The 25530-nt window shown below is 40.0% G+C and overlaps 1 protein-coding gene across 1 annotated transcript; it reads right to left on the minus strand.

Annotated features, from left to right (window-relative positions):
- Positions 1-6429: 6429 nt before the first annotated feature.
- Positions 6430-22478, minus strand: LOC132956446 (leucine-rich repeat neuronal protein 3). Its single transcript, XM_061029904.1, has 2 exons — positions 22157-22478; positions 6430-10220 (listed from the first exon to the last, which is right to left on the minus strand). Exon 2 carries the CDS (start codon positions 9788-9790, stop codon positions 7661-7663), a length of 2130 nt encoding a protein of 709 aa, XP_060885887.1. The 5' UTR covers positions 9791-10220; positions 22157-22478; the 3' UTR covers positions 6430-7660.
- Between the last annotated feature and the right edge of the window lie 3052 nt (positions 22479-25530).

Raw genomic sequence — 25530 nt, forward strand, 5'->3', positions numbered from 1 at the left:
TTACATCAAAGAACGAGGCCGCCTGTTATGATGAAAGAGACACACAGAGCCATTTTATTTAGGCCATAGACCTCCATGCTTCCTCATTCACACAGTACACAAAATCTCAGGAGCTTTGAAAAGTCTTTGATGTAAAAATGCAGCTCACATAACTGACTTTTTTTTCATTCTCTGTGATTAAAACAAGCAGAAGAATACCAATAACTGGAGTACGCATTTAGAAGAAGTCAAAGGGGTCATGTTGAAGTCAGGTCTAATCCAATCCCTGTATGTTTTGTGTGTTTTTTAAAAGACTGATTGATTTTTTTTTCATTATCTGGGGAAAGTAAGAACAAGAACAACATTAGAAGTACCATTTTAGATAAAATAAAAAAGCCAGTCTTGAAAAGAATGAACCAAATTTAAGACACTACGCAAAGCAAAATAAATAAAATGACATTTTACCGAGCCTTAATAAAAAAACATGACTTCATTTAAACCAAGATGGAATGATCCAACTTTTTAAAGTCCAATGCCTGGGCTTCGGGTGTCTGCCAATACGGCTGACTATTCGCAATGACTATTTTGATATTTTGCAAATAATTTATAATTAATTATCTATCAGAATTTTAATTTAATATTACTCCTTCAGACTAAAAACTATGAAATTAAAAATATTAATTCAGCCATATTTTGACTGATAATTATGTTTTAATCTGTATTACTGTAACAACTTGGTCAGGGTTTGCTCGGGAAGGAGAGAGTTAAGGGGGAGAGAAAAAAGATAAATCATTCTCAGGGACCGACAATGTAAATAGGACAACGATCACTGCGTGGCTGAAACTTTGGATTGTGATTATGATTTTTAAAAGAAAGACTTGTGAAAAGCGAAAAGCGTGACTTTTTCCTACATGCTCCCATGACAAGCAAGGCCTGCTTTATAAATGCCAGGGGAGATCCTTTTTGTGCAGCCCAAATTTATGCTATGTTTTGTTTCCCTGTCGCTTCTCGTCGCTGTTTTTCTATACGCAACCCTCAGCAGAGATAGTAAGGATGCAAGATGGCTCACTCCACTCAGGAACTCAGCTCCTGAAAATGATATGTCAGCACACAGCATAAAACACGAAAGATGACATAACCCACTAATGATACATGATTTTAAATTATTAACCTGTATTCTTCTCTTTGAGGATTAGACTGGGAATCATTTTTGTATCAGGTTTTCCCAACTTTGGAAAACGACTTTAAATAATTACATACAAGATGGCTAAATTACTGCCACAATCTGACCTACAGTCTGTGTACCATGTGCAATAGCATCACTCTGCTGTCACACTGAAGCCTCATTGAGCTGCTCTGTATGTACAAAGAAGCTGTTTACTCTTATATATTGCTAGCATTGTCTCTTGAAATCAACTGCAATGTAGTAAACAGATAAAGAATATCTTTGATGGCAGTTCAAATCATGTCACTGTTGTGCGATCCGTGGAAGTTTTCAGACTGTCGCCTTTTGTGCTGCACTGTGCAGTAATGTCTTAGCTCATCTGAGGTATGTGAGGTAACGCTTATAGCGTTTAAAACCAAACAAACATCTCTTGAAACATGAGCAGTGCAGAAATGTCTTGCGGCCGTAGAAGTTGTTGGCATAACAAGCGTGAATGCATCCAAACTGCTTAGCCTTTGTTGTTAGCACCCTCCATGCTATGTTTGCTCCTTGGAATGTGGATGGGTCTATTGTCACCAAAACTGGATCTAGCTATTTGGGTCAGGATCAAACTGATATCTGATACCATGATCGAGGCGGTGCCATCCATAATTTAAAAATTAAACTATATTAATGGACTTACTTTAAAAGTATAAATTGTACAATGATACACTGATACAATCATTCAGTCATTGAGGTATATTAAAATATAACTGCTCAGACAGTTTGAAGAACTTTCCTGGATATTGAAGGGTTTGTCAGGTTTCCTTTCAGTTAGAAGAGGTTTCAGTGGGTTCCTTGGTTTTAAATTCAATAATACACAGCTTTCAAACTGCCGCAATTATGTTTCCCTTTTCCCTTTATTTTACTCATGTTGCCTTCGTTTTAAAAATAAGATTACATGGCTGTGTAAACAAATCAAACCTTTAACCAATGATTTAAGTTTATTTGACTTTCATTGTGTTAGCCTGAAACAATCATGCCAAGCTGTGGTTGTAGATTGAGTCCCAAACCAATCTCTCTCCTTATTTTTGTATTTCTTAGAAACACCCCACTTACCACTGAGGAGTCACAGAAATCTCATTCAGGTGTGCCAGATATCTTTTTTTTTTTTTTTTTTTACTTTATATGAGCTGCATTTATGTTTTTTTTCTTCTTGTTTGCAGTCATGCTTAACAAGTTTATTACTTACTAAGTGTTTATTGCAACCAAACTGCATAATTTAGTTTTATGCTCTTCGAAAAAAGCAACATTTTTGGCACAGGTACTGCTGTAAAGAGTAGACTTCTAGTCAGAAAGAAAGCAGAATAAGCAGGTGGAGAGAAAATGGCACTAAAATGGCACAAGTGACACCAAAAATGAGACTTTTTTGTCTTAAATGGTTTCTCCAACAGTCTTCTGGTGTTTTCAGAACAGTCTTCACACATACTGAAACAAATGTATGTTACTGTTTCACATTCCCAATCATTTACTATTTCAACCACTCAAACTCTCCCTGGTTACTTAAAAAACGTGCTTGATTAGCTGTTTGTGAATTTATTAGACATGCTTTTGAACATGTATGGCATTTATTATCTCCAATAATTAAAATAGTCCAAATGATTGGTCTACTTTACCTGGCTTGGCTGAAATTAATATATCTTACCTATAACTCTACTTCAGACTCTCCATGTGCTTAATGGAGTCCGCAGCAGGTCTTTTTACAGATGGATCTAAGCGAGGCTCTGCATGAAACAGCCTGCTTTAATAATGTGTTACTTATACAGGGACTGTCCCAGTAGGGTGGCTCTTCTCCCGTATTACAATGAGACTTTAATGTTCTATTTGATTAATGTTGGATGCCTGGAATATTGATGGCCTATGTTGCGCTAATGATTCTGATGGGGTTGATGGTACATCAGGGCCATGAGGTTGACAAAGCTTTATGAAACCTGCTTTAAAAAGGATGTTCTTTCATGTTAGCTTGTTTTTTGCCCCAACCCCCTCCAACATTTTTATTTTTTTACAATCCCAATCCATCACAAATGTGAGAACATACAGGTAGATAACTCATTAGTCCCTCCATTGAGCTGACCCAGGCATATACAGGCTGCATGCCTTCCTCATGGAGGAAACAGCAGTGAGACAAAGGAAGGCAGCAATCAATCAGAAGCCCAGGAAACCAATCATTTATTTGAGGATGGGGCGTCCAATTAGCAAAAAAAGCCCTCTGTGGGCTTAATCCTGGTTGATTTTTATTGTGGTCAACTCAAGACTTCTTAAGAACTGAATTCATCAATACGTTCGGGAACTTAAAATGAGACCCCTCTGATTCAAGTCAATGGACTTCATCTTTCATATTTAAAGATGCAATGATGTCATTGAGGATAAGGAGATATAGAAACGTGAAAGCAAATGTCATCTCGAACACTCTTTTGAGTGCACATTGGGTTAGTCTAAAATGGAAGTGACTAATAGCAGATGTGTTTGAGTTGGGCACTTTCCCTATATGTTAATGGATTTCCTGCATGTGTATGTGCGCTGATGAGACCAGGCGGGGGAAAAAGCAAGTAATTATTTAGCTGCACATTGAAGATGCCTCGGGGGTGATGGGACTGGAAATGGAGACAGGAAGAGGCCAGACAGAGCAAGAAACGCAGGCACACAAATGGCTTTTGACTGGTTTGCTCTTTGACGAGCCGTGCCAAATTGGCTGTGACATTCTGTCTCTACTTTTCAGGAAATACACGGCAATGCATGTTCAGAATGGTGCTGCACTGGGAAAATTGTGCATCACTGCTGAAACATGGTGTACGTTGAAAACTTCACCTGTCATCGGGAGTGACATCAGCTGCAGGGAAACACATCAAAAGATGGAGAAAACAAAACAACATACATCGCTGCGCCAAAAGCATTAAACAGCCATTAACCTTCAAAATCATGTGTAATTTATTAATATAGTGTTTTCTTGTCCTCTTAAAGATTACCTCTAAAGGCAAATCCCATTTTTACTCTCATGAAAGTAATCAGTGCTTTGTTTTTACAAACTAAACGTCATCTAGTTGTCTTGGTAATATCTAGTGGCATTAAACATACAGCTGGATTGTAAATGCATGTTGACATTTTACTCTTCATTGCATGGTGGCTGCCTGTAGCTACACTGGCTGACCTATGTATGTGGAAGTTTGTAACTTTAATAAGCTGATAATTCAAATGTATAAAAGTGCCTGCAGCAACCTGAACATTGTTTGTTTTCTGCTGCCCTTGCAGTACTATAAGACTTTTTTTATACTATCTCAAGATAGGGGGGTGATTAAATAGTTTTATTGCAGGTCTAAAGAGGAGACATTTCTTATAAAATAGAGATGCTATCAGAGTAAGAGTTGTGAATATGAACTTCTTGAAAATGACTTTGAGGAAATGAGCCGCTGTAGAGCATTCCTGTTTGCACAGTGCTATGACAACAGGTCTAAATCAACTGAGTAATATTATTGCGTTTAAACAGAGTACATACATTTTTTCAGTTTTTTCTTATCTAATAATGTTAAAAGTATATTGACTTACTGAATGTCTTTTGTCAAAAGCCAATAACAGATAAACTCTGGAAGTAGCACCTTCAACACGTAGAGGGCACCATTCCATTCCATTCCGCATGACAATGATCCTCACCAAATTAAAATGAATATGTAACCAGCAGGAACACCCGTTTATAAGTCTTCACAGAGCACGCTTTAATATCTGCTTCAACGCACATGTTTTTTTCTTTTAATAGAAAACAGCGGTTTTAATATTTGAAATATTTGAAGATTCAGCAGAAAAAAAATGTTCCTTCCTCGCTGCAGATTAAAGGGTGACAGCTCACTGGTTCTTTTCATGTGGGATTTAAATTAAATCCAGAGGTTTTATTTTCTTCTCCAATATGGCTTGCTTAAATGGACACATTCAGAAAAAAAACCCTCAAATGCCTACCAGTGGAGGAAGAGTGACAACAGCTGGGGGGAGGGAGAGAGGAAGCGAGAGGAAAGAAAGAGGTCATGGGAATGCGCAAGATTGGGAGAGACAGCAGAAGAGATGAGTTTCCGGATAACATTCAGTTTATTTACTCAAGTATGTAATCTACTCATGAACAAGGGAAGAAAAAATAAGACACAATATGGCTAATATCCAGAAACTGCTTTTGTCATGGGGAACATGTTTGATACTTGATCTTATTTAGTGGCTTTTCTGGCTGTCATGTTATGTTTGTTAAATCCTGTAGACCCCAGAAGTCTAAAAGCAGCAAAACACCTCTGGGTATGACGGGTTTGTTGATGTAGAGGTAGAGAGTGTTGTTGTGTTGTAGGTGAGGGTGCTTGTCTATGTTCTCTACAAAAAGGTCTCTTTGTACAAGTGATTGGGCTTGTATTTATGTTAGCATGTAACTGTATGTTTTTCTGTGTAAGCATATGGTTTTATAGGTTTGTTTGCACATCACTATGTGGCCCTGTTTTTCCCCAAAGAGACATATTCACTCTAACTTGACCATGACATGAGAAACAGACTGTGTCATCTTTTAACTCCCTTTGTCTTTGACAGATAGCCCGGCTCTAAAAGCCTCTGTCCATGGTGCTGAAGGCTGGCCTGATGTATGAGTGCTACGCCCTGTTTGATAAATCCACCATGTCACTCTGCCTCTGACAACCATTCATCAAGCCCGGCTTTCTCATGTGAAATGTTCTGTGTGCTGGATAATTCACTGAGACAAATAAAATAGTCCGAAAGCTTCGACTCCTCTCCGCATCAACCTGCGTCGACTTTTCAGTACTGTACTTTATCTCTGTGCTTTAAGAACGCTGTGTCCCTATCTAAGCACAAGCAGCAGCAGCAGCAGCAGCAGCTGAAGCTGTAGCACAGTGACTATATTCAGACCAGCTGAAGGACGAACATGTTCTTAATGAGGCGGCTAATGAGTTCTGTTCTTTTGTTGCTGCTTTTTTTCTTCCTGCCAGGGTCAGTGTGGCCATTCAACCATTCAGCTGAAGTCTCCTGACTTTCCCCCCGTGGTCTGACTCAAAAGACGTTTTCTTGTTCTGTACCACTTGGCCATTATCAATATTTTGTTTTACATGCTTGCACTGGAAATGTCACGGATAAAAGTCATTACACATTTCACATAACCCCGTGGATGAATGGACAGAAAAGAAAGATAATGATACCATGACATTACTTTGAAATAAATAGGATTATGGCAATTAAGAGAGAAAAAAGTAAAGGAGAAAAGTAGGCAATTCTTTGTAAAAGAAACAATGACATTTATTATTTTCTCAGCACTTTTCTTAATTAGTCTGTTGTGCCCATTGATCACATATAGTACAGTTAATATAAAAATGGCTTTTTAACTTTACATCCAAAGCAACAACGAAATGTTTTCTGAAAATATGTATGCTAAAAATACTAAGAAAGTATTTGCACTAAAAGTACTGAAGAAGAGAAGAGAAGAGCTTGTGATTCTGCAATGATGAAATGGCCTTGTTTTGCTGTGGCTGATGTGTTTCTTCAGTTTCTTCTCTGTTTACCGCATGTAGTTCTTGTTGTAGGCACTTACCAGGGCATAACAGACCACATCTTGAGGAGACAACACATCAATCAACTCGGCTTTAATTAACCTGTTAAGTTTGTGTAAGTCCAGCGCATCATTTTCCAAGTAACTGTTGCAATGAGAACTACACAGCATAAACAGCCATTTTGCAAATGTCCTCTCTAGATACTCATTTTGTAGCTGAATTTAATTAAGCTTAATATGACGTTGTAATCAAAAGTAGTCTGCTCCTTGCCTCAATTTAAAACTCATTTAAACTGTTCAGACACAGAGGATTTGTCATTACATCAACATAATAGAATATATAACAATATTTCCATGAAAAAACAAGAATCCATTTTTAAATAGAAAAAGGGGGGTATATTTCATCAAAAGGCTTACACCATAGTCACTGTTATTTGTCTACTCTACTAAATCTCCCTTCCCGTAATAGACAGTTGTTATTACTGTAGTTCTAACTCGTCTATGGAGGTTTTACAAAGCACAGACGGTATTGCTTGGGACCACACGGACAGTTCCACAACTCTTAACACATTTAACAGTCAATTACAAGAGAGTTGACCATCATCGTCATTATCGTTACTTTCTTTTCTCTGCCTGCATTTCTGTATGAACTGAAATATATCTGTCTGAAGGTACTGAAATATATCTTTTTGCTGTGAATGCCCCTTCCTTTGATGTTTGCTTGGTTTCATGTAGCGGTAACAAAGCCACCACATCAGCTAGGGTTGAAACTGGGAGAGCATTTAGTCTATTTTAAACTGTTCCATCCCAGTCCAATAATAGTGTTGCCAGTGTAGCTGAGCGGGGGACCAGCAATGGGTATGCCTTTGAAACAGTACGACACATCGTCCAACCCCCTGCCCATTGCCTTGTCCATTCAGTGTTGTTGTTGTTTGGTGTTCTACAAAGCTGCGCTTCTAAAAGGCATTGTCAGATACATTTATCACTGTTGCTTTCACTTCTACTCCACTTGGCAGTCCCTTACCCGAAACCCACAGCTTTGTAAAGAAAGAAGAGTGCATACCGGTAGCTTGCACCGGTGTCAGCGAAGCTTTGGAATCACATTTCCTTATATCCCCATAAATGTGGTGGTTCCTCAGAGACACATAAATAAGCAGGCATGCCACTGAAATCACCGCCAAGAGCACACCAAAGACGGTGATTACTGCTGCGTCCCATTTTTCTGTGTCCTTGACTGCCAGCTCTAATCCCTTGGTGGTAACATTGACACATTTGGTGTCATGGTTGTTGTGAATGCTGCGGACATCGACACATACTTTGTAGTGAGTGGCTGGACTGAGATGTGTGAGGTTGTATACCTTAACATCAGAGGGGACCCTAGTGGTAAAGGCTGTGGTGGGATGATTAGCATCTGTCACTGTGTTCCATTTAATGTTGGGAGCCAGAGAGCCAGGACCTGCCTTCCAAGAAACCAGGATGGAGTTTATTTCCACTGATTTGATCAAGACATTCAGAGAACCATTCGCAGGTTGGGGAAAATATTCATTCACCTCTACTGAAACAGATTTAAGATCAGCTCCAACCAGATTATGGGCCACACAAGTGTACAGACCAGCTTCATTTTCCGTTATATCATAGATGTCAAAAGTTCCCTCTGGGTGCATGTAGAACTTGTCTGAAACAGTGTTAGGTAGGACTCTGGTACCAGACGGGGTGATCCAGTAGATGTCTGGTTCTGGTTCAGCAAAGGCCCGGCAGTGGAGGGACACAGAGCTTCCATTCTTTGCTTTAATATGCCCAGGCATGCTTTCTGGAGAGATAAGTGGCAAACAAATCTCCATCATCTCCCTGAAGTGCACCTGTCTGACATGTTGGCCCTCGTACTCTGGAGGCTCCACACAGTAGAGTGAATCCGGCTCCATGAAGCGAATATTGGTTTTGTTCATGTTCATCCAGCGGACTACACAGTCACAGCGGATGGGGTTGCTGTGCATGCTAACTTCTCTGAGATTTGGGAGGGACTCAACAGTAATCCTGTGGAGAGCACTGAGCGCATTCCCATTTAGCATTAGGGTTTCCAGCCGGGGTAGTTTGTAGAAAGCATTAGGATGGATGTAAGAAAGTTTAGGATTGTTGGTGGCTTCTATTTTTGTTAGCTCAGGGAGGTTATTTAGGGCAAAGCTGTCAATAGAAACTAACTCTGGCATGCTGTTAATCCCCAGTTCTTTCAAATGTAGCATATCCACAAAGTCGCCTCTCTGTATCCTAGCAATTGGATTTTTATTTAAATCCAAGAACTTGAGGTTTTTAGCATTCCTTAGGGCAGAATGAGGCACCTCAGGGAAAGTGTTATCATAGAAAGAGATGCTCTCTAAGCTATCAAGTCCAGTAAGTGCATCATCGGGAAGCTGGGACAGGTTCATTCTGGTAAGAACAAGACTGCGGAGATTACTGAGAGGTTTAAAGTTCATATCATCAATAGAAAGAATGGGATTCTCACCTATCATCAGAATCTCAAGATTTGGCATGGGTTCGAACCATTCTCTTTTAATCACTTTCAGCTTGTTGGAATTGAGGTGGAGTCGCACAAGGTTGCTGAGACCCTGGAATGCAGTTGGGGAAATTAAGGAGATTAGGTTGTGGTTCATGTAGAGCTCCTGAAGGTTAGCAACCCCGGTAAGACATTGTTCCGGCAACTCTTGTATCCAATTTTCCTCCATATGAAGGGAAAGCAGCTGGGGAAGATTCCCCAGATGCATGTCGCTGATGGAGGATAAGTTGTTTTGTGACAGATCAATCTCTGTGATGTTGGCCAGATAATCCAAGGGTTGGTTAATTTTAGCAACATTGTTTGTTTGCAGTAATAGCACTTGTGTGCCCACAGGTAATTTTTCCGGCAGGCTAAAGAGTCCCAAGTCATTACAGTCCACTGTCTGTGCCTCCATGTACACTGAACTTGGAGAAAACCAGGGTCTTATCTCACATACACAGAGCTTTGGGCAATCAAGCCTCTCCTCTGTGGCCAAAACAAAAGAGGCCATGGCCAAGCCAACAAAGAGACAATCCACAAATGACACGTCCTTCATATTGGACCGTTTCCCTCCAGTAAGAAATTGGTCCTTGTAGATTAAGTTGTCTGAGCTGTTAACTTCACAAATAATGAATCATTTGCTCCAGCTGCTGAGGCGATTGACTCACCACCCCTGCCACTGCCGCCACCAACTGCAGCAGGGCTCCCTGGGGTTTTTTTTGTCTTGCTGTGTGGACGCCCTTGGAAGTAATGAGCAATCACTCAATGCTGCCTGCTGGTGTCAGGGTTCGGGGCTGAGGCTGAAGTCAGGCAGACCCAGGGAATGGTAGGGGGGAAAGGAAAAAATGATTGACTTGTATTATACAGTGGACAATGTTGAGAACATAAAAAAGTATCCATTCAATAAAAGCTCTTTCTTTATAGATAGATGTCCTCGCTGATTGTCGTGACTATCTTCCGCAGTCCACAGCCCACTCCATTCCTACCTGTGCAGAAAATACAGAAAGAAGTTGTATGAGTATTAAATGAAAATTGGAGAGGGGGGTAGGGTTATGGAATATGATAAGAGGAGGATTTTGTCACATTGACATTTGTTTTATGCACTTTGATGCATGTTGGCATTTAAACACGCTCCCTGAAAGACAGAAAATCATGGATTTACATTTGCTTGACCTTCTAGTCTTAATTCAAGTGCCTTACGAATATGTCGCCACAATGCGGACTTCTGTCCTGATGTAAGCAGTGAGTCTATTATTGGTTAAAGAGACGGCTTTATTGAGATTCTTAAATCTTAAAGCTTTAGCATTGGCCTTTACGGCACCTAGCTGAAAACCACTGGGATATCTCAGTCACTATAGCAACAAGTAAACAGGCAGCCAATACAACAATCCAAAGAGAGCAAGTAACAAATGCAGATTGAACCTCTGTATTCAGGAAGCAGGCAACACAAATGCAAATTCATTTACATGTAAACAGTGTTTAGCTTTAAGCAATCAACAAATCTGCGCACTGATAAAATTGAATTAATGGGATATATATGTCAAGCAGTTCCATCAGTGGCAACATAGTGGATAAAAATATGTGGCCTAAAAGGGGGAAAAATGTATTCAGGTAAATGCTAAAATGGTTAATTGACTTCACTTTTCCAGTCTTCCAAAGACTCAAAGCTCTCTTACACTACATGTCACATTTAGCGAGTGATGGTAGAGAATGCCATGTAAATTGCCCACCAGTATTAATTAATCTCAGTCGTACACATTCACACGCAGATTTTAATGCCACCAGGAATATGTGGCCCAAGAACACTTTGACACGTGGATTGCAGCAGCTGAGGAATGAAACGTCAAACTAACGATCAAGGGACCATCGAGTCTACCACTGAGCTACAACATACACCGGATACTCATTTTCCCAAATTTAACCTTGAATGAGATGTCCACAAGACTTATGCGTGGATTGATTTAATTATAAATCATTTTTAAATACTTTAATAGAGCAAAACCTTTAAAAAGAAAAGTGACTGAAATGCACTCACAAGATTACTTTATAGTGGGCACAGAAAAAAAATGTTGTTAGAAATTTTCATTCTGCGTTGTCTTTTACAGATTTGCAACAGTTTAGATTTTCACATCTATAATAACAGAAATGACTGTTAAATATGTTAAATATAGAACCCAGTGTGGTTTGGGGACAACTTGAACAGTTAAGGCTTACACAAGCACTAGAGGTACCTTGAGAAAATAAACCTGATTCTGTCCTTTAATATTCTATCACTTTTAGTGTAGCAGAGATGAACTAGTTCTCTTAATTCTTACAGTAAAATATATTGATTAACATGTCCATTGGCACATAAACACCTATTAACATGCTGATTTATAAACATTTAGTTACGTAATAATTAAAAAGCAATACTCCTCAACGTCAGACCCCTTTTTATGTGCTGCAACTCTTATACCACAGAACTTGTGTCCCCATCGCTTGCTGCTATATAGCACAAGCTCCACGGCTGAAGTGTACCATGTAATTTGTCGTATGTAACCGCCTCTTACTGAACAGATGGGTCTGATGGTGCTTGTGATATTTTGGGCCTATAAGAGCACACAGCACATCATGAGAAAAGTCATGAGAGACAGGAGATGAAATGAGAAAAATCAAGAGTGTAAGTGTGACGGCGGCTGGGAAGTGAGAACAAGAAAAGAGAGAAATGGTTTCGTTTCATCAACCTCGCTGTCTCCACCTCAGTGGCCACAGGGGAGCTGTAGGAAAAAAAAAATAATAATAGAAATAAATAAATAAATAAAACCTTCTGAAGGCAGCAAGAACGGTTCAGTTTGTCCCGCTGGCGAAACTGAGCCAAAGGTTCATTCCTCAACCTCTGCTCCAGCATTGGCTGGGGTCTGGTTTGAGGAAAAGGAGAGGGAGGGAGCGATATTATTTTTCAAAAGCACCTTGCACACTAATAAGCTGCAACACCGTGAGCATTCTGATAAACAGGCTTTAGCTTCTCTCCCTCAGCAGTGGCTATTCATTGTTTCCTATGCAGTTGATCCGTGCCCTGAAAACACAGGCCGGAGTCTGTAACTCCGCCAACAGCGACTGGACCTCACCTCTGGCTTTTTTCTTAGTAATCACAATTGCCAGCCGTGTAGTGAATGCAATATGGATAACTGCTTTTGTATAGCTTAAGTGTCCAATATTTGTTTTACAAATGACAATAGTTTAAAGTGTCAGTAGGGACATATGTAGACCAAGGCTTCCCCTTTGCAATCAATGTTTTCTGTTTACCAGCAGTAAGAACCGTAAGTGTTGCTGTGGAATAAAAAAATAGTACTGCCCTATTATCACAACACATTGAATCATATCGTATGTCATCTGGAAGGACATTACTGATTGTAAGGGAGACAGATTGAGGGATAAAATTCATAATTGTCATAATTTTAGTGTTAATATCTGTTGTTCCTCATTGGCTAAATTGTAGGATGGGATTAGGATGGCTTTACCGGACAGTTTCCAAGATGGTGTGGCCAGCAGACATATTTCCCTGTTAATTAATGAGGATAACTTTGTGGAATGATAATCCAACACTTGTTTCATTAAAATCTTGATTTTATGTGTGTTAAGAACATTTGTTTAAAGCCTTTTTTGTCACCACTAACAAGTTGCCTCATGTGATGTCATTTGAGTCAGCATTAGTGAGGGCACAAAATGTTTTCAATAAAAATATCAGTTGATGTGTATCAGAAAGGAGATTATTAAAGCCCTTTAGTCCCTCTCATATCTGCATGATACAAACAGCTGAGGGCTGCATTACACACCCAATTGCATTATGGGTAAAATAGGCACCAAACTTTGAAAAGGAAAACAATTCATAGAAGATATTTAGACAATCCCTTTGTTCTTCTATTGAATAATTTTCAAAATTACTCACTATTCATTTTGCATTCCAATTTAATGAAAATGTGGTTATTTGATAAACTTTTCCTATATTCAATGACGGATTTAATCTCAGCCTTAAGACTGGCCTTGACAGTGAGTTTGTTAAACCCAGCCAATATATTTCAAATGGAAAGTTTTTCTCTCATTATCAAAATGAATGCTGCTTTAATTAATCCCAAATTATCCCCGCATACTGTATCCTGGTTATTAGCTCCGCTCCCAGTCAAGGGCTGTTAAAGTAAACTATTTTTGAGTCATCTGTGAGAAAAATAAATTGGGGTGACATCTTTTGTGCTAATGTGTCTGAAGTGGCAAACGTTCAGTCTTGAAGGCATGCTTGCCACCTGAGCAGAATCAATGACTCAATTACACAATACAACAGTTTGTAATATTGATAATTGAAGGCTATGAAATACAAATACAGAAGATTTTTAGACAGCACATGCTTTCAAATAAGCACAATGAGGAGTGGAGAGTCCTCTGAGTACAGTCAGCCAATCCTTAATCAAGATGTGTTAATGCATCAGCCAAATGGAAAAGCTTTTAGCACAGCTTCCATTAAGAAAGCTTGTTTGGACAGGGAAATTGTGCTTGTTAAAGGCACAGATACTGCATTTCATCATACTTTTTTTCTTATATTGATATACTTCAGCAGACTGCATCATTGCAAGTAAACTAACCTTATCACCCACAGGTAGTTGAACATGTAAATTGCTATCGTACAACTGCATTATCTAAAGCCCAGTGAAGTGACAGGCTATATACTCTCGGCCTTGCACCGTGACTGCTTCGGCTTTGGAGTCCAAACACAGCTTGTACCAACCTATTAGTAAGAGGTCCAGTCAAGCTCCCCCCCCCCCCCCCACACACACACACACATTGCTACAATGTAGAACTAATTTCCCACAATTCACTGCTCAGCTGCTGGTAATTGAGGTGGAGCGAGGGGAGAGGGAAGGGAAAAGAGAGAGAGGGGAGATCTGGAGGACAGAACGACTTGCCAGAGGAGGAACTTGTCGTAGTAACTGAAGTGGTGTATTAACCTTTAGTGATCCCAAGAACGCTGTCATTGCAGGAAATATTAGCCTTAGTGAGACCATGTAACAGAGAAATTAGCCCAAACCCACCTAAAGATTGGATGAAAACAAGGACTTTGAAGCTAGAAACATGTTTTGTTTTATTTGGCAGCAAGTGGCAATAATTTCTTTTGACTGTGCAGTTGTTGGACAAAGAGAAATGTAGTTAATAGGGCTGTTGTAAATAGAATTCACAGACGGATGCTTGTATTATGTGCCCCTTTGGAAATCTTGAGTGAAAAGATACATTATCAGCAACTTGCCATATATAGTAAACTAGAAGAATGAAAGTGGATCTCCTGTAACTTAAAATCTAACTGCAGTAACATATTAAGTGCAAGCCATGACATTTGCTCGAGGAACCAATAGAAGCCTTTTATAGGTCACTCTAAGGTGTTCACTCATGGAGCTAACATGAGTTCCCAGGTGTCAGAGGAAGGGGGGTGGACAATCATTCAAGCCATGGTCTCCAAAGCACCTCCATTACCGTAGCAAGGCTGACAGTCTAGCCCATGGGCTTTTCACTTACGCTTGTGTTAATCCTGACTGCGAACATTACAGCAAACATGCTCCTGCTATGTAGTTTGTTTTAGGGCAATCCTAACTGTGAAATAGAGCTTCTTTTGTTTAACACCATTGTTTACTCAAAAAAAAAACCAAGTCTTTTAACTCTGCTTAATGGTTCACTCTGATACTATAGTAGTCACTAAATGTATCTGTCCACTGTGTGGTGCTGGGCAGGTACTCCTGTACTGCAGGAAGTGGCTGTTTTTAGAACAGCCACTTCCTGCGGGCTTTAACAGGCCTGTAACCTTAAAGACACCATAAACTCCAATGGAGCTGAGCAGAGCTATTGTTATAATAAAATCCCTAGAGATACTGGATTTCGTTGACCTATAGTCATTGCGATATTTTGTATTTTCTAAACCATGATAACTTATTGATTTCAGGACCAAGAATTGCCTGAAACAAAGAGAAAAAAAATACTCATCCTTTTCACATGAAAGATTTTACCTCAAACCAATTCTTTTTACTATATATATCCCAGTAGTGGTAAAGTTTACTTGCCGTAAATAAATTAGTCAGCCTTGCGAATTTCTTATTTCTTAAAATAACCCTGGGTGTGTAACAACAAGCGACCTCTTACCGATATTACATTGCTTTTTAAACCATAGCTTTATAACGAAAGAATATATACAGATTCATTGTTGGTAATCAATCAGGCATTATTTCAAAATCATTTTCATGCAAGTGTTGCATCACCATCATCATATCTCTACATTTTTTTTAAAATATTCCAACAGAAAGCCTGTTGAGAGATGGCAGTGCCATTGCATCACCAGTATTACCTGGCATATCTCCACCCTTTTTAGTCTCAGATTTCACTCTTAATTAGTGTGACATATAACATAAATGCCAAACAATGAAATGCCTCTTCAATAAAATAGTGCACGTTTATTGTTGTTGTCAAGTAAAACCTAACATCACTCTCTGTTTTGTATCAGTAATATTAATTATCTCATGTAATGTACTCCAATAGGAAATGGCACCACCAGTCAAATCCTAATATACCTGAATTAGGACGCAGCTTTTATCTTAGAGGTTCAGACACTGTCAAGGTGAAAAGCATTCCCTTTCAGATCTTGGCAACCCCTCACACTTACGTCCCCACTGGGCCTCCTCCATTATATTAACACTGGGTGTTCTGGACAGTAATGGTACAAATACAGTTTGATTACAGACCAGTGAGATATGACTACTTTAAATTAATGAGTGTCCACAGTTGGAACAGAAAGCATTTGTCCTTGTGGCTCATCGGTGCTAATTCAGGCAAGCCTGATTTAAAGTCTGCCATGCGGCCAAACAGGCGGGCAGAACTGTTTGTTTTATGCTATTTATTGGAATTAGTTATAAATCCTGCCCCTTGCTTTGCAGGGCTTAGATGGGATTTGGCCAAGCAGGGACAAAAAGGTTACTGCTTTTTCATGGATTGGATAATAATGGATATTCCATGTGCCAGTTGACCTGTCAATCCATCAATCAACTTGTATTCATAAACTGTCAAATCACATCAAAAGTGACCTCTTGACCCATTACATACAAAGCTAGTCTAGACTGTTCTCTAAAATATATGTACATGGATCCAACAGTAATCCATCACAAGCAAGCTTGGAGGAGTGGTAAGGAAAAAGGTATTTTTACTGGAAGAAACCTTACGCTAAAACAGACTCGTTGGTGGACAGAAATCTGCTAAAAGAAATTGCAATGCCAAGAATTTAGGAAAGAGGGAGAGACAAGAAGATGGACAAAAACATAAACAGAAAGAAACGGAGAGGAACGTAAAGAGAGCCTGAATAATTGGTGAATAGCCATCTGCCGCCAATGGCCTCACTAAAAAAGTGGGGAAGATGGAGACAAAAGAAAAAGAGAAACGGATAGAAATAACATACACAAGACTTATAGTTACTATGCCACAACTGACTGCAGAAATATGGCTAATATTGGCAACAACTGATATTATTGTACATGACCTACAGTTTGGAAAATTGTACATTGATTTTGGGCTTCTAAGAACACAGAGGAAGCATTTGCAGGATCTAAGCTGTGGAATAAGTGTAGATGTATGCTTCTGCAGCGAGCATATTGGCCCTTTGGGGAGATGATTATGAGACTTGCACGGTTTAAGCGGTAACAAGGCAGTGTTGCATCTGCTGAGAGGTAGACATTACACTCGCTGGTATAAAACTGGGTGGAAGACATAAAGGTCAGGGGTAAGTGGAAAGTAGGGCGCAGTAGAATTGCCTCCTCTTTCAGGCGAATAGCCTTTGCATTGTAGAAAAGGTTCCCTAGGAATTTTGATCCACTGGTAATAAGCCTCGTAAGGATTTCTTATTTGAGTCCCCACCGCTTTCTCCGCCTCTTTTTTCTTTTTCGCTGTTCGTTCTCAAATTTACTTTCCACATGATACAGCAATCCCCACATCTGTCTTCATGGACGTTTACCTTTGCTTTCTACTTCTCACATTTGTGTCCGCACTTTGAAACCCATACAGCGATCTACGCTAGCATGGGTCTGTATAAAAAAGTAAGCATATCTTCTTGTCTCTCTGTATATCCAGTTTCCCCGTCTTTCTTCCCGGGCCTCCCACTGTCTTGTTGCTCATTTGCTATCAGCCTAATTGCATCCTCAATACTTGTCACCCCTGCTGTGGCCAATCTAGACTATCTGCATACTGTCTCAGGAGACAGTCAGTCCTATCTACCAAAGTCTGAATGTGTTTTTTATGACACCACATGACTTTTTGTTAACCCTGAAAGGATGTGGTTTGGTCTTGTTATCGGTTGCTCTACCTCTGCCAGAGCATATAATAATCCACCAAGGGAGTCACTATCCACCGTACTCGCAGTTTATATTTTTACATTCCTTTGCCTTCTTTTCTAGACTGGCGAATTTTCATCCTGGCCTCACTTTATCAATTTAATAATATAAACTATTTTCCTTAGCAGTTCTAAAGTACTAAACATACATTTTTCTTGTGCGGATAGGCTTGTAGATTTCTTCATATTGGAGGCAGCCAATTTGCAATTATGCAAATATACAGTTGTCTGAAGTTCCATTCATTTCCAAACAAACCACACAATTCCAATTTAGGAACCTTTTTTTGTATCAGTGCTTTATGAGTTTAAAATAATTCCTATTTCTAAACTGGTAACAAACATTTTGACCCATCAATGTAACAATTTGTCTGAAAATTGAATAGGCTGAATATGCTAGAAACACATTGTAGAAATCTTTCTGCAGTGTTATTTCTTCTGACAACTGACAAAAAATAAATAAATTGACTGGAAAAAAAAGAGGCTGGAACTCCTTAATGACTTCCAGTGGACATGTAGAGCAGCAGTGATACAACCAATCCACTTTGAATAAACGTTCTGGGTAAGCCCCTTAGAGGGAAGGAGCCTCCGGAAGGCTTGACTGTCCCTCCCTCCGCCCTTCACCTCATTGATTTACTATTATACTTTCTCTTAGGTAAGGAAGAGTCCATTAAAGAGAAACTTCTATGTGGTGTGTATGCATAATGAAGCTTCCGGTATGTATATGTAAGCGGATGGAAACCAAGAACTGCCATGAATCAGTAGCAAGTCGACTGTTAATGTAAAATCAATGTTCCAAATTAACCACAGGAACCTTGTCTCTGCTTTTTCCACCCTTTTCTGGACAAGACATGCCCTTGGGCTGAGTGAGGGAGAACACACATGCTGCACTATTGAACAATATAGCATGCCTACCTGCACTCACACACACGTGCACACACACAAATACAGCGGCCTGGAACACAGACAAATCCATTAAAGAAGCATGCACTTGCAGACACAAGCATGCATGTGTTACTTAGCCGCCAGTGTCCTCTCAGAGAACATGAAAAAACAAAGCTCATTCACATAATGCATGCATAACACACCACGTCGTGAAAGAGCACAGCTAGGTCCCCTTGTCTAATTCGCCCCGTGCTGCATCTATTAAAATTAAGCCAAGGTATCCAGCTTAGGGGCTGCCGCTGATAAGGTCAAAGGCGTAGCGAACATTCCTACACTCATTTCTCCCCCAACATAATCGCACTCACTCTTGACAAAAAGATCTGCATAATGTTCCATGTATTGCTGCTAGCCAGAATGAAAGAGGGGAGGTGTGAGGAGTAGGGGGAGAGTGGAGCCAGTGGCGTATCCCTCAAAGTCAGAGCCAAATTGAATCTGCAGGTGCAAATGTGGCATGTGTGCTGCCTCTGAGATGCGCAGCTATCTATATTTATATGAATAATATATGGCTGGTCAAGGGGCCACATGCCTGCAGGGAATAAGCTCCTACGGCAGACGGAATCAATCATTATATGCCACTGAAATGCATTTATCGCCTGGCTCGGACCTCTTTATTATGATTTCATGGGGTTTGATAAAGGCTTCTTCTTTCTGTTGTCATTCTCTGCAACTCCTCCTCTGCTAAAACAGATGAAAGATACGACACTTTCAAACTGTATGATTGCTTTCTGTCTTCTCAAAGGCTCTGCAGCACAATGACTGTCTGATTTGGAGACCGCAATTGCTTCTGTATATATGTGCACTTGTTTGCATATTTCTGCACATATGTAAACATGCATGCCCTTCTATGCCTCTGCATCTCCATCAATACGTGTGCACTTGAGTTAGTCTCATACAGCATCCACCAAGCTTTTCAAATGTAGAACAGATGGATGGCCCAGCAGTAGCCCTTAGATGTCCCTCTTTTTCTCTCCTCCTGTTTGAAACTGCAATATGGGCATATGTCCTCATCATGTAGAGCTGTGTGATAGGAATCTGCAGAATAGCCGACTAATTAGCGGGTAAATCTTTGATTATGATTTTTTTTTTTTTGCATGAAGACCTACCTGACATTTATCTATTTATACATGTTAAATTTTAGTACACCTTTTGTTAAAGCAGTGTGTTGCCAGCGCATTAAAAACATTGCACCCACACACTCTTTAAAGCATGATCTGGCTAAATAGCTAAAGTGCTTATATGTCATTGAACACAAAAGAAGTGCCCTTTCCCATTCTGACCATGCTGCAATCAAGCCACATATTCATCCTTTCTTTCTTTCCTTTTTGGTGTCTACTAACATAAGTTAGGTCTTTTACAATCCATCAACAAGAACACATAACACATAAATTCCTTCTCTCCCTATTTCTTTTTGCCCTCTGCCTTCACTTATTCCATTTGAATGGGTGCCTGTGTTTGTTTGGGAACATGCTGCTATCACAGAGCCTATGCTTGGCTGCACAAGCTGATCCCCTGCAGCCGTCTTGTGAATATGTTTACATGCATTTCACTCAGGAGTGCCGATAGATCCTGAGGCTTCTTGTTACCGCCGTTATGACCAAAAGAAATCTTCACAGAAATTCGATTTTAATGGAACATTTTTCCAATTTTCTCTACTGGTTTGGCACCCACACATCCTCTCACCTCACAGGCACCTGCTGCCCTCTGCCTATGGAGAAATTAATATGGAACGCCCACACTTTGCTGCCTATCATGCATTCCAAGCCTCCACAAGGCCGCTGTACGCACAATGTACCTTTTCCTATCCCCACCTCCCCATACACTCACACACACACCCACACACACACACACACACACACACACACACACACACACACACACGGCCTCTCACTGTTTCACACACAGATCAATAGGCAATTCGCAAAGCCACTCACTTTGAGTATATAACTTAGTGTGGACATGGTATATTGATTTGTTTTGAACAAATGTGACAAATTAATAAGAAAATACACCACTGCTTAGCTTGAATGTTTTTGTCACCATGGAGATGGGACCGCTATGTTGTTACATTATGCGTACTTCCTCGAGGAGTTAGAATTCAAAATGTGCAATTAGACCTAAGGTGCTTGCAGGAACATCCTTCCTTAATATTTGCTCTTGAGTAACACTTGTGAAAATATAATGCCTTAATGTGAGAATCAGAGTTACAAACAGGCTTGGCCAACTCAGCAGGTAGTCAAATAATACCAAGCAGGAACAATACTTGGCGTGTGGGATGAGGGTTTTCTCAGTGCAGCACAGTGTCTGATACAAGGCCATGATGGCTCTCATGTGGCATTTGACTGTGTGTTTCATATTGAGCAGCTGCTTTGGGGTGACTCATTCGCACTGTGGAGGCCAAACTCTATTGTATCCATCACTGGGAACAAGCACAGGGATTTACACACATGAACACACACACACACATACACAGTATGGTCTACATGCACTGAAGATTACAGCAATCACATCCAGTAGCCCCTTGGTGAAAATTTAATTTGTCATTATCGGCCATTATCTGTTTATGCCTTTGAAATATTAATGAGTGATACATCTGCTGGGTGACACAGATTTTGGACAGAAGGGGAGAGAGAAAGAGACGCCCCAATGCAGTCAAGGGATTAGAGAATACCTTCCTCCCCTCTATGTATCTCTCTCTCTCTCTCTCTCTCTCTCTCTCTCTCTCTCTCTCTCTCTCTCTCTATCTCTCTCTCTCTCCAGCCGGATCTCTCGATGTGTGGGTGGGTGTAATGGGCACCAGCAGGTGAAGTGATGATGGTGAATCCGCTAAAAGATGCCTCTCTGTGGCGGAGTTAAGCCCGGCATGCAACGTGGCGAGATGTTGGTGAAAGGAAAGCATCCTAATCCCCGCTAGAGAGTCTGTGATTATGTATTAGGTTCCTCATTAAAGCCAGAGTATATGTAGTATTTTCAATGGCAGGTGTCGTTCATTGTTTCAACATAAAGGTTTAAAATAGAGGAAATGAGTGAAGATGGTGAAGGGAGGGGGTCGGCCACCATTCTGTGCGTTTCTTCGATACGAGTCTGGTGTGCGCTCACTGAGCAGGACCCGGGGACATGAAACTGCCAGTCCATTTCTCCACACACACACACACACACACACACACACACACACACACTGACTGACTTGAATTCGAACTTTAATACATGCATGCACTCGCAATTCCGCCGTCAGCTGCCTTAACTAATGTGGCGTTTTGGCTAAAGAAAAAAGGAGTCCGTCATAAACCGAATTTGGTGAAGGCGCAACCTGCATAGTTGCGCAAACGCGCGTCTCCACGTTTTGTGAGCGTTCGAGGCCATAATTAAAGATAGCATAATTAACCTACATTATTTCTTTAATTCCTAAACTCACACAAGAGTGATTGGTATCTGTGACTATTTTCTCAAGATTATACGTCAACTAAAACATCACCGAGTCAGAGGATTCAGGTGTTTTTCGTTAACTTGTAAAAAAAGAATGGCACAGACGCAACCCGTGCGGTAATGTCTAATAACAGGCATATATTCTAACGATGTACAGAGTAAACTTACCCGATTTAACCGTCATAGCCCTTGAAGAAGAATGTGTTTTCTATATTTCCATCAAGTGCGCCGCTCCAGTGATGAGAAAACCCCAGCGCGCGACATAAAGCCCGTCAACAATGTGTGGTCTTCTTCTTCTTCTTCTTCTTCTTCTTCTTCTTACGCAGCTGGTCAGAAATCAGTTCGAGCCTCTCCTCCACAAACGGATTCTGCGCAAGGGGGAAACCAAAACGAAACGAAGAAGTCCAAAAGCAGGTAGACTGGAGTCTGGATTGAGATTCATGTGTTCTCGGTGCCCTTCCCTTCCAGTTCTCACAGCGGCTGCTGAGGGCGCATCTCTCCCCTGGATCAAGTGTCAGGCGGACCACATAGATGCTCCGCCGTCTCCTCAGCAGTCATTAATATCAGAGCGAACCCGGACTCTCCAGAGAAGAGCCAATAGCGTCAGAGAAACAGGCGAGGTGCTTGCAGCATCCCTGCTCTGGTTGGCTGGGAGCAGCCGTCAGTCACTTCCCAGAAGCCTGTTCTCATCCATCTCTTCTTCTGTCGGAGATGAAGCACGCTGCAAAAAGTATCCATTAACAAGTCTCTCCTTCTGGCCAGGAGTTGTAAAAAAAAAAAAAAAAAAGTGTTGCTGAAACATAAGGGATCGTTTTTGCTGGAATTGCAGGATGTATGTTTTTAATACAGCCACTGTCATCAAAATATGTAGATGATTTGCAACAGACCTGAGAGAAAGTGTTGGATGCACATACTTGTTTTTAAACCCATAAAAAGTGCATAGATACTCCGGTTCAGTATGTAGTGCTTATATGAAAGCCCTGAATGCTGCTAAAATCTGTTAAAGCATGTGAAACAATGAGACTGTAAAATAAATGTTACATCATGACTGTGTGCAAATGCAGTAGGATAATCAATAAGATGTGTCATTGATAAAGGAGCAATATACCAGTGTAAAAGTTGGATACAAATAAGAAATGCATTAAATATGTATCACGTGTGTAAAGTAAAATGTACCTAAAGCACTTAATGTGATCAATGCAGAAAATATCCCATCGTGTATTATGTCCTAATTACCGCGACCTTGAGGTGTAAGTAGTTACTGTTGCTGTTGGTATGAGGGGAGATCATTTTTAACATTAACTACTAAGAATTCCTTTTTAACTTTGATAGACCTTTTTCAGACATTAATTTGTTACTAAACCAATAACTGTCCATAAACATAGCAGAGTAGCCAGGTGTAAAGGATTGCATATTTGACATCGGTAAAGGAACTATTAACTCCAAAAAGACTGCACAAAAAAAATCAAAAAAGAATATTTTCTAGTACTACTTTATACTTTTTTCTTTTTCTACTTTCACTATTGGTTTTGTAAATTTGGAGTTATGTTTCAGTTTTCAAAAGAACATGTTGTTTAGCATGATGACAGCCGCCTGAATCTATTTTAAAAGCCTTAAAGGATTACCCATAGTAGAAAAGTTATATATAGTAGCTCTGTAGCAAGGTCAACTTAAAATGAACAATTCTAAGTCATTTTACAATAATGTCCAAGGTGACCTCTCAGGACAGTACACAGCTGAGTCTAACAATATATTCCATAAATAAAATAGATATTTTACAGATGTGTATAGCATAAGGTGTTTAAACTCTAGATCCTTTTTTAAATCCTTTAAAGTCCACACGTCTGTCCATCTGTTTTCATAACCATTGTTTTGTCCAAATACAGACATTAAGAAAAACTTTGTATAAAAGGCCAATCTTCTGGTCTATGGTTTAGTGTTCTTATGTAGGTCATAAAGACATAACAAACTCAAATAGTCTCAGCCATTTTAAACTCCTAATTGAAGTTTTTTTTAGAAAATATGCCAAATGCAGCAGTTGCATAATTTATTTATAATCGCCACCGTAATCGCATCAGCACCAGCGTGCTCCCGCTGTGTTTCTGGCTGCAGAAACAGTGGGGGTAAACATTCATTGCCAGCTGAATGAATTGAAACTCATTCTGGTCAGCAGCTTACACTTTTCTTTGTAGCCCATTTTAAACGGACACTTTTTGCAGTGCAGGGGAACGAGGAAGAAGACGCAGGCAGGAAAGAAAATGGATATCTGTACCTATTAGCTCCAGAGCTCCAGACTCACATCCCAAGAGGATTTCTAACACAATGTTCTACAAACTGATGTTCCTGGAGGTCGAGCAGGGTTATCCGCTGCCTCAGAGAAGAGAGACGTACCTCATCTGTCAGCCCAAAGAGTTCTGATCCAAAGACTGTACTGCTGGAGGCTGTTAGAACTCAACCTGTGCCCCAATTCACCAAGTGTGATTTTTAATAAATACAACCTTCCTGTACATTTTGTGTTTTTTAATCTATGTGATGTTTTTATTTCTGTAAAGACTTTAAGGAGTTTCTGTTGGGTCACAATCCTAGTTTTTTCCCCCCGTTTGTTTAAATCTCCAGAAATGATTCAAATCTCATGTAAATTGCACAAAGTAGTTTATTTGAAAGTTTACTCCAAAATGGATGACCTTTATGAATAATTTCAATGCCATAATACCATTTAGACAGTTTTATTTTAATTGGATGCGGAGGATTTCGCCATGCCCCAGGTGCTGCTCACTCAAACTCAAAAGTAATTATGCAATTCTTCAAATACTTTACATACTCTTTCCTCCTGTTTTGCTTATTCTGCATTTTTTATAATGCTGCTTAAGATTTGCGAATTTGCAAACCTCCATCCGCCTGTGATAATGGGACAAATGCACTCTCTAAAGACCCCAGCTTTGTGTAATTATCACACACAAAAAAGCAGCAGGATGTTTGAATTCAGTGCAGGTACAATCCAACTAGTTAGCTTAGGGGGATGCCATGGCTTGTATGTTTTAGTTTTCACCATGCAACTTTATTATGTTCTTTAATGTGCTCATGTTTAATGTGTGTGCACCTCGTCAGATTAACATGTTGGGGGAAGAAAAGCTTAATTATTTGTACTTTTGTTTTGCCTGTCTGCAGCTTCACAAACAGGATGTGACAGCATGACACATTTATTGTTTTCATTAACATGTAGGCAAAACAGCATTAATCATCAAATGTCAAGTTCATTCAAATCCAGATTCAGAAACAAAACACAGTTCAATGTGGTTGTCACAATTAAATTAGCAGCTGCTAAATAGACTGTATTTGTTTTTCAGCATCAAAAGATTTGCTGTTCCATACTTTACTTTATTGACAGTAGTGTTGTAGTCAAGACCACAAAAACCAAGACTTACCTGAGACCAGAGTGCTTTGAGACCGAGACATTTAGGGATCGAGGCCGAGTCAAGACCGAGACCATAAATATCAATGAAAAATCATCATCTTGTGCACCAGGCATGTCACTCACTTAC

This window comes from Labrus mixtus, chromosome 22 (genome assembly GCF_963584025.1).
Source record: "Labrus mixtus chromosome 22, fLabMix1.1, whole genome shotgun sequence".
NCBI lineage: Eukaryota > Metazoa > Chordata > Actinopteri > Labriformes > Labridae > Labrus > Labrus mixtus.

Coding starts and splice junctions, on each gene's coding strand:
- LOC132956446 (XM_061029904.1), bottom strand. CDS start 9,790: ATGAAGGACGTGTCATTTGTGGATTGTCTCTTTGTTGGCTTGGCCATG.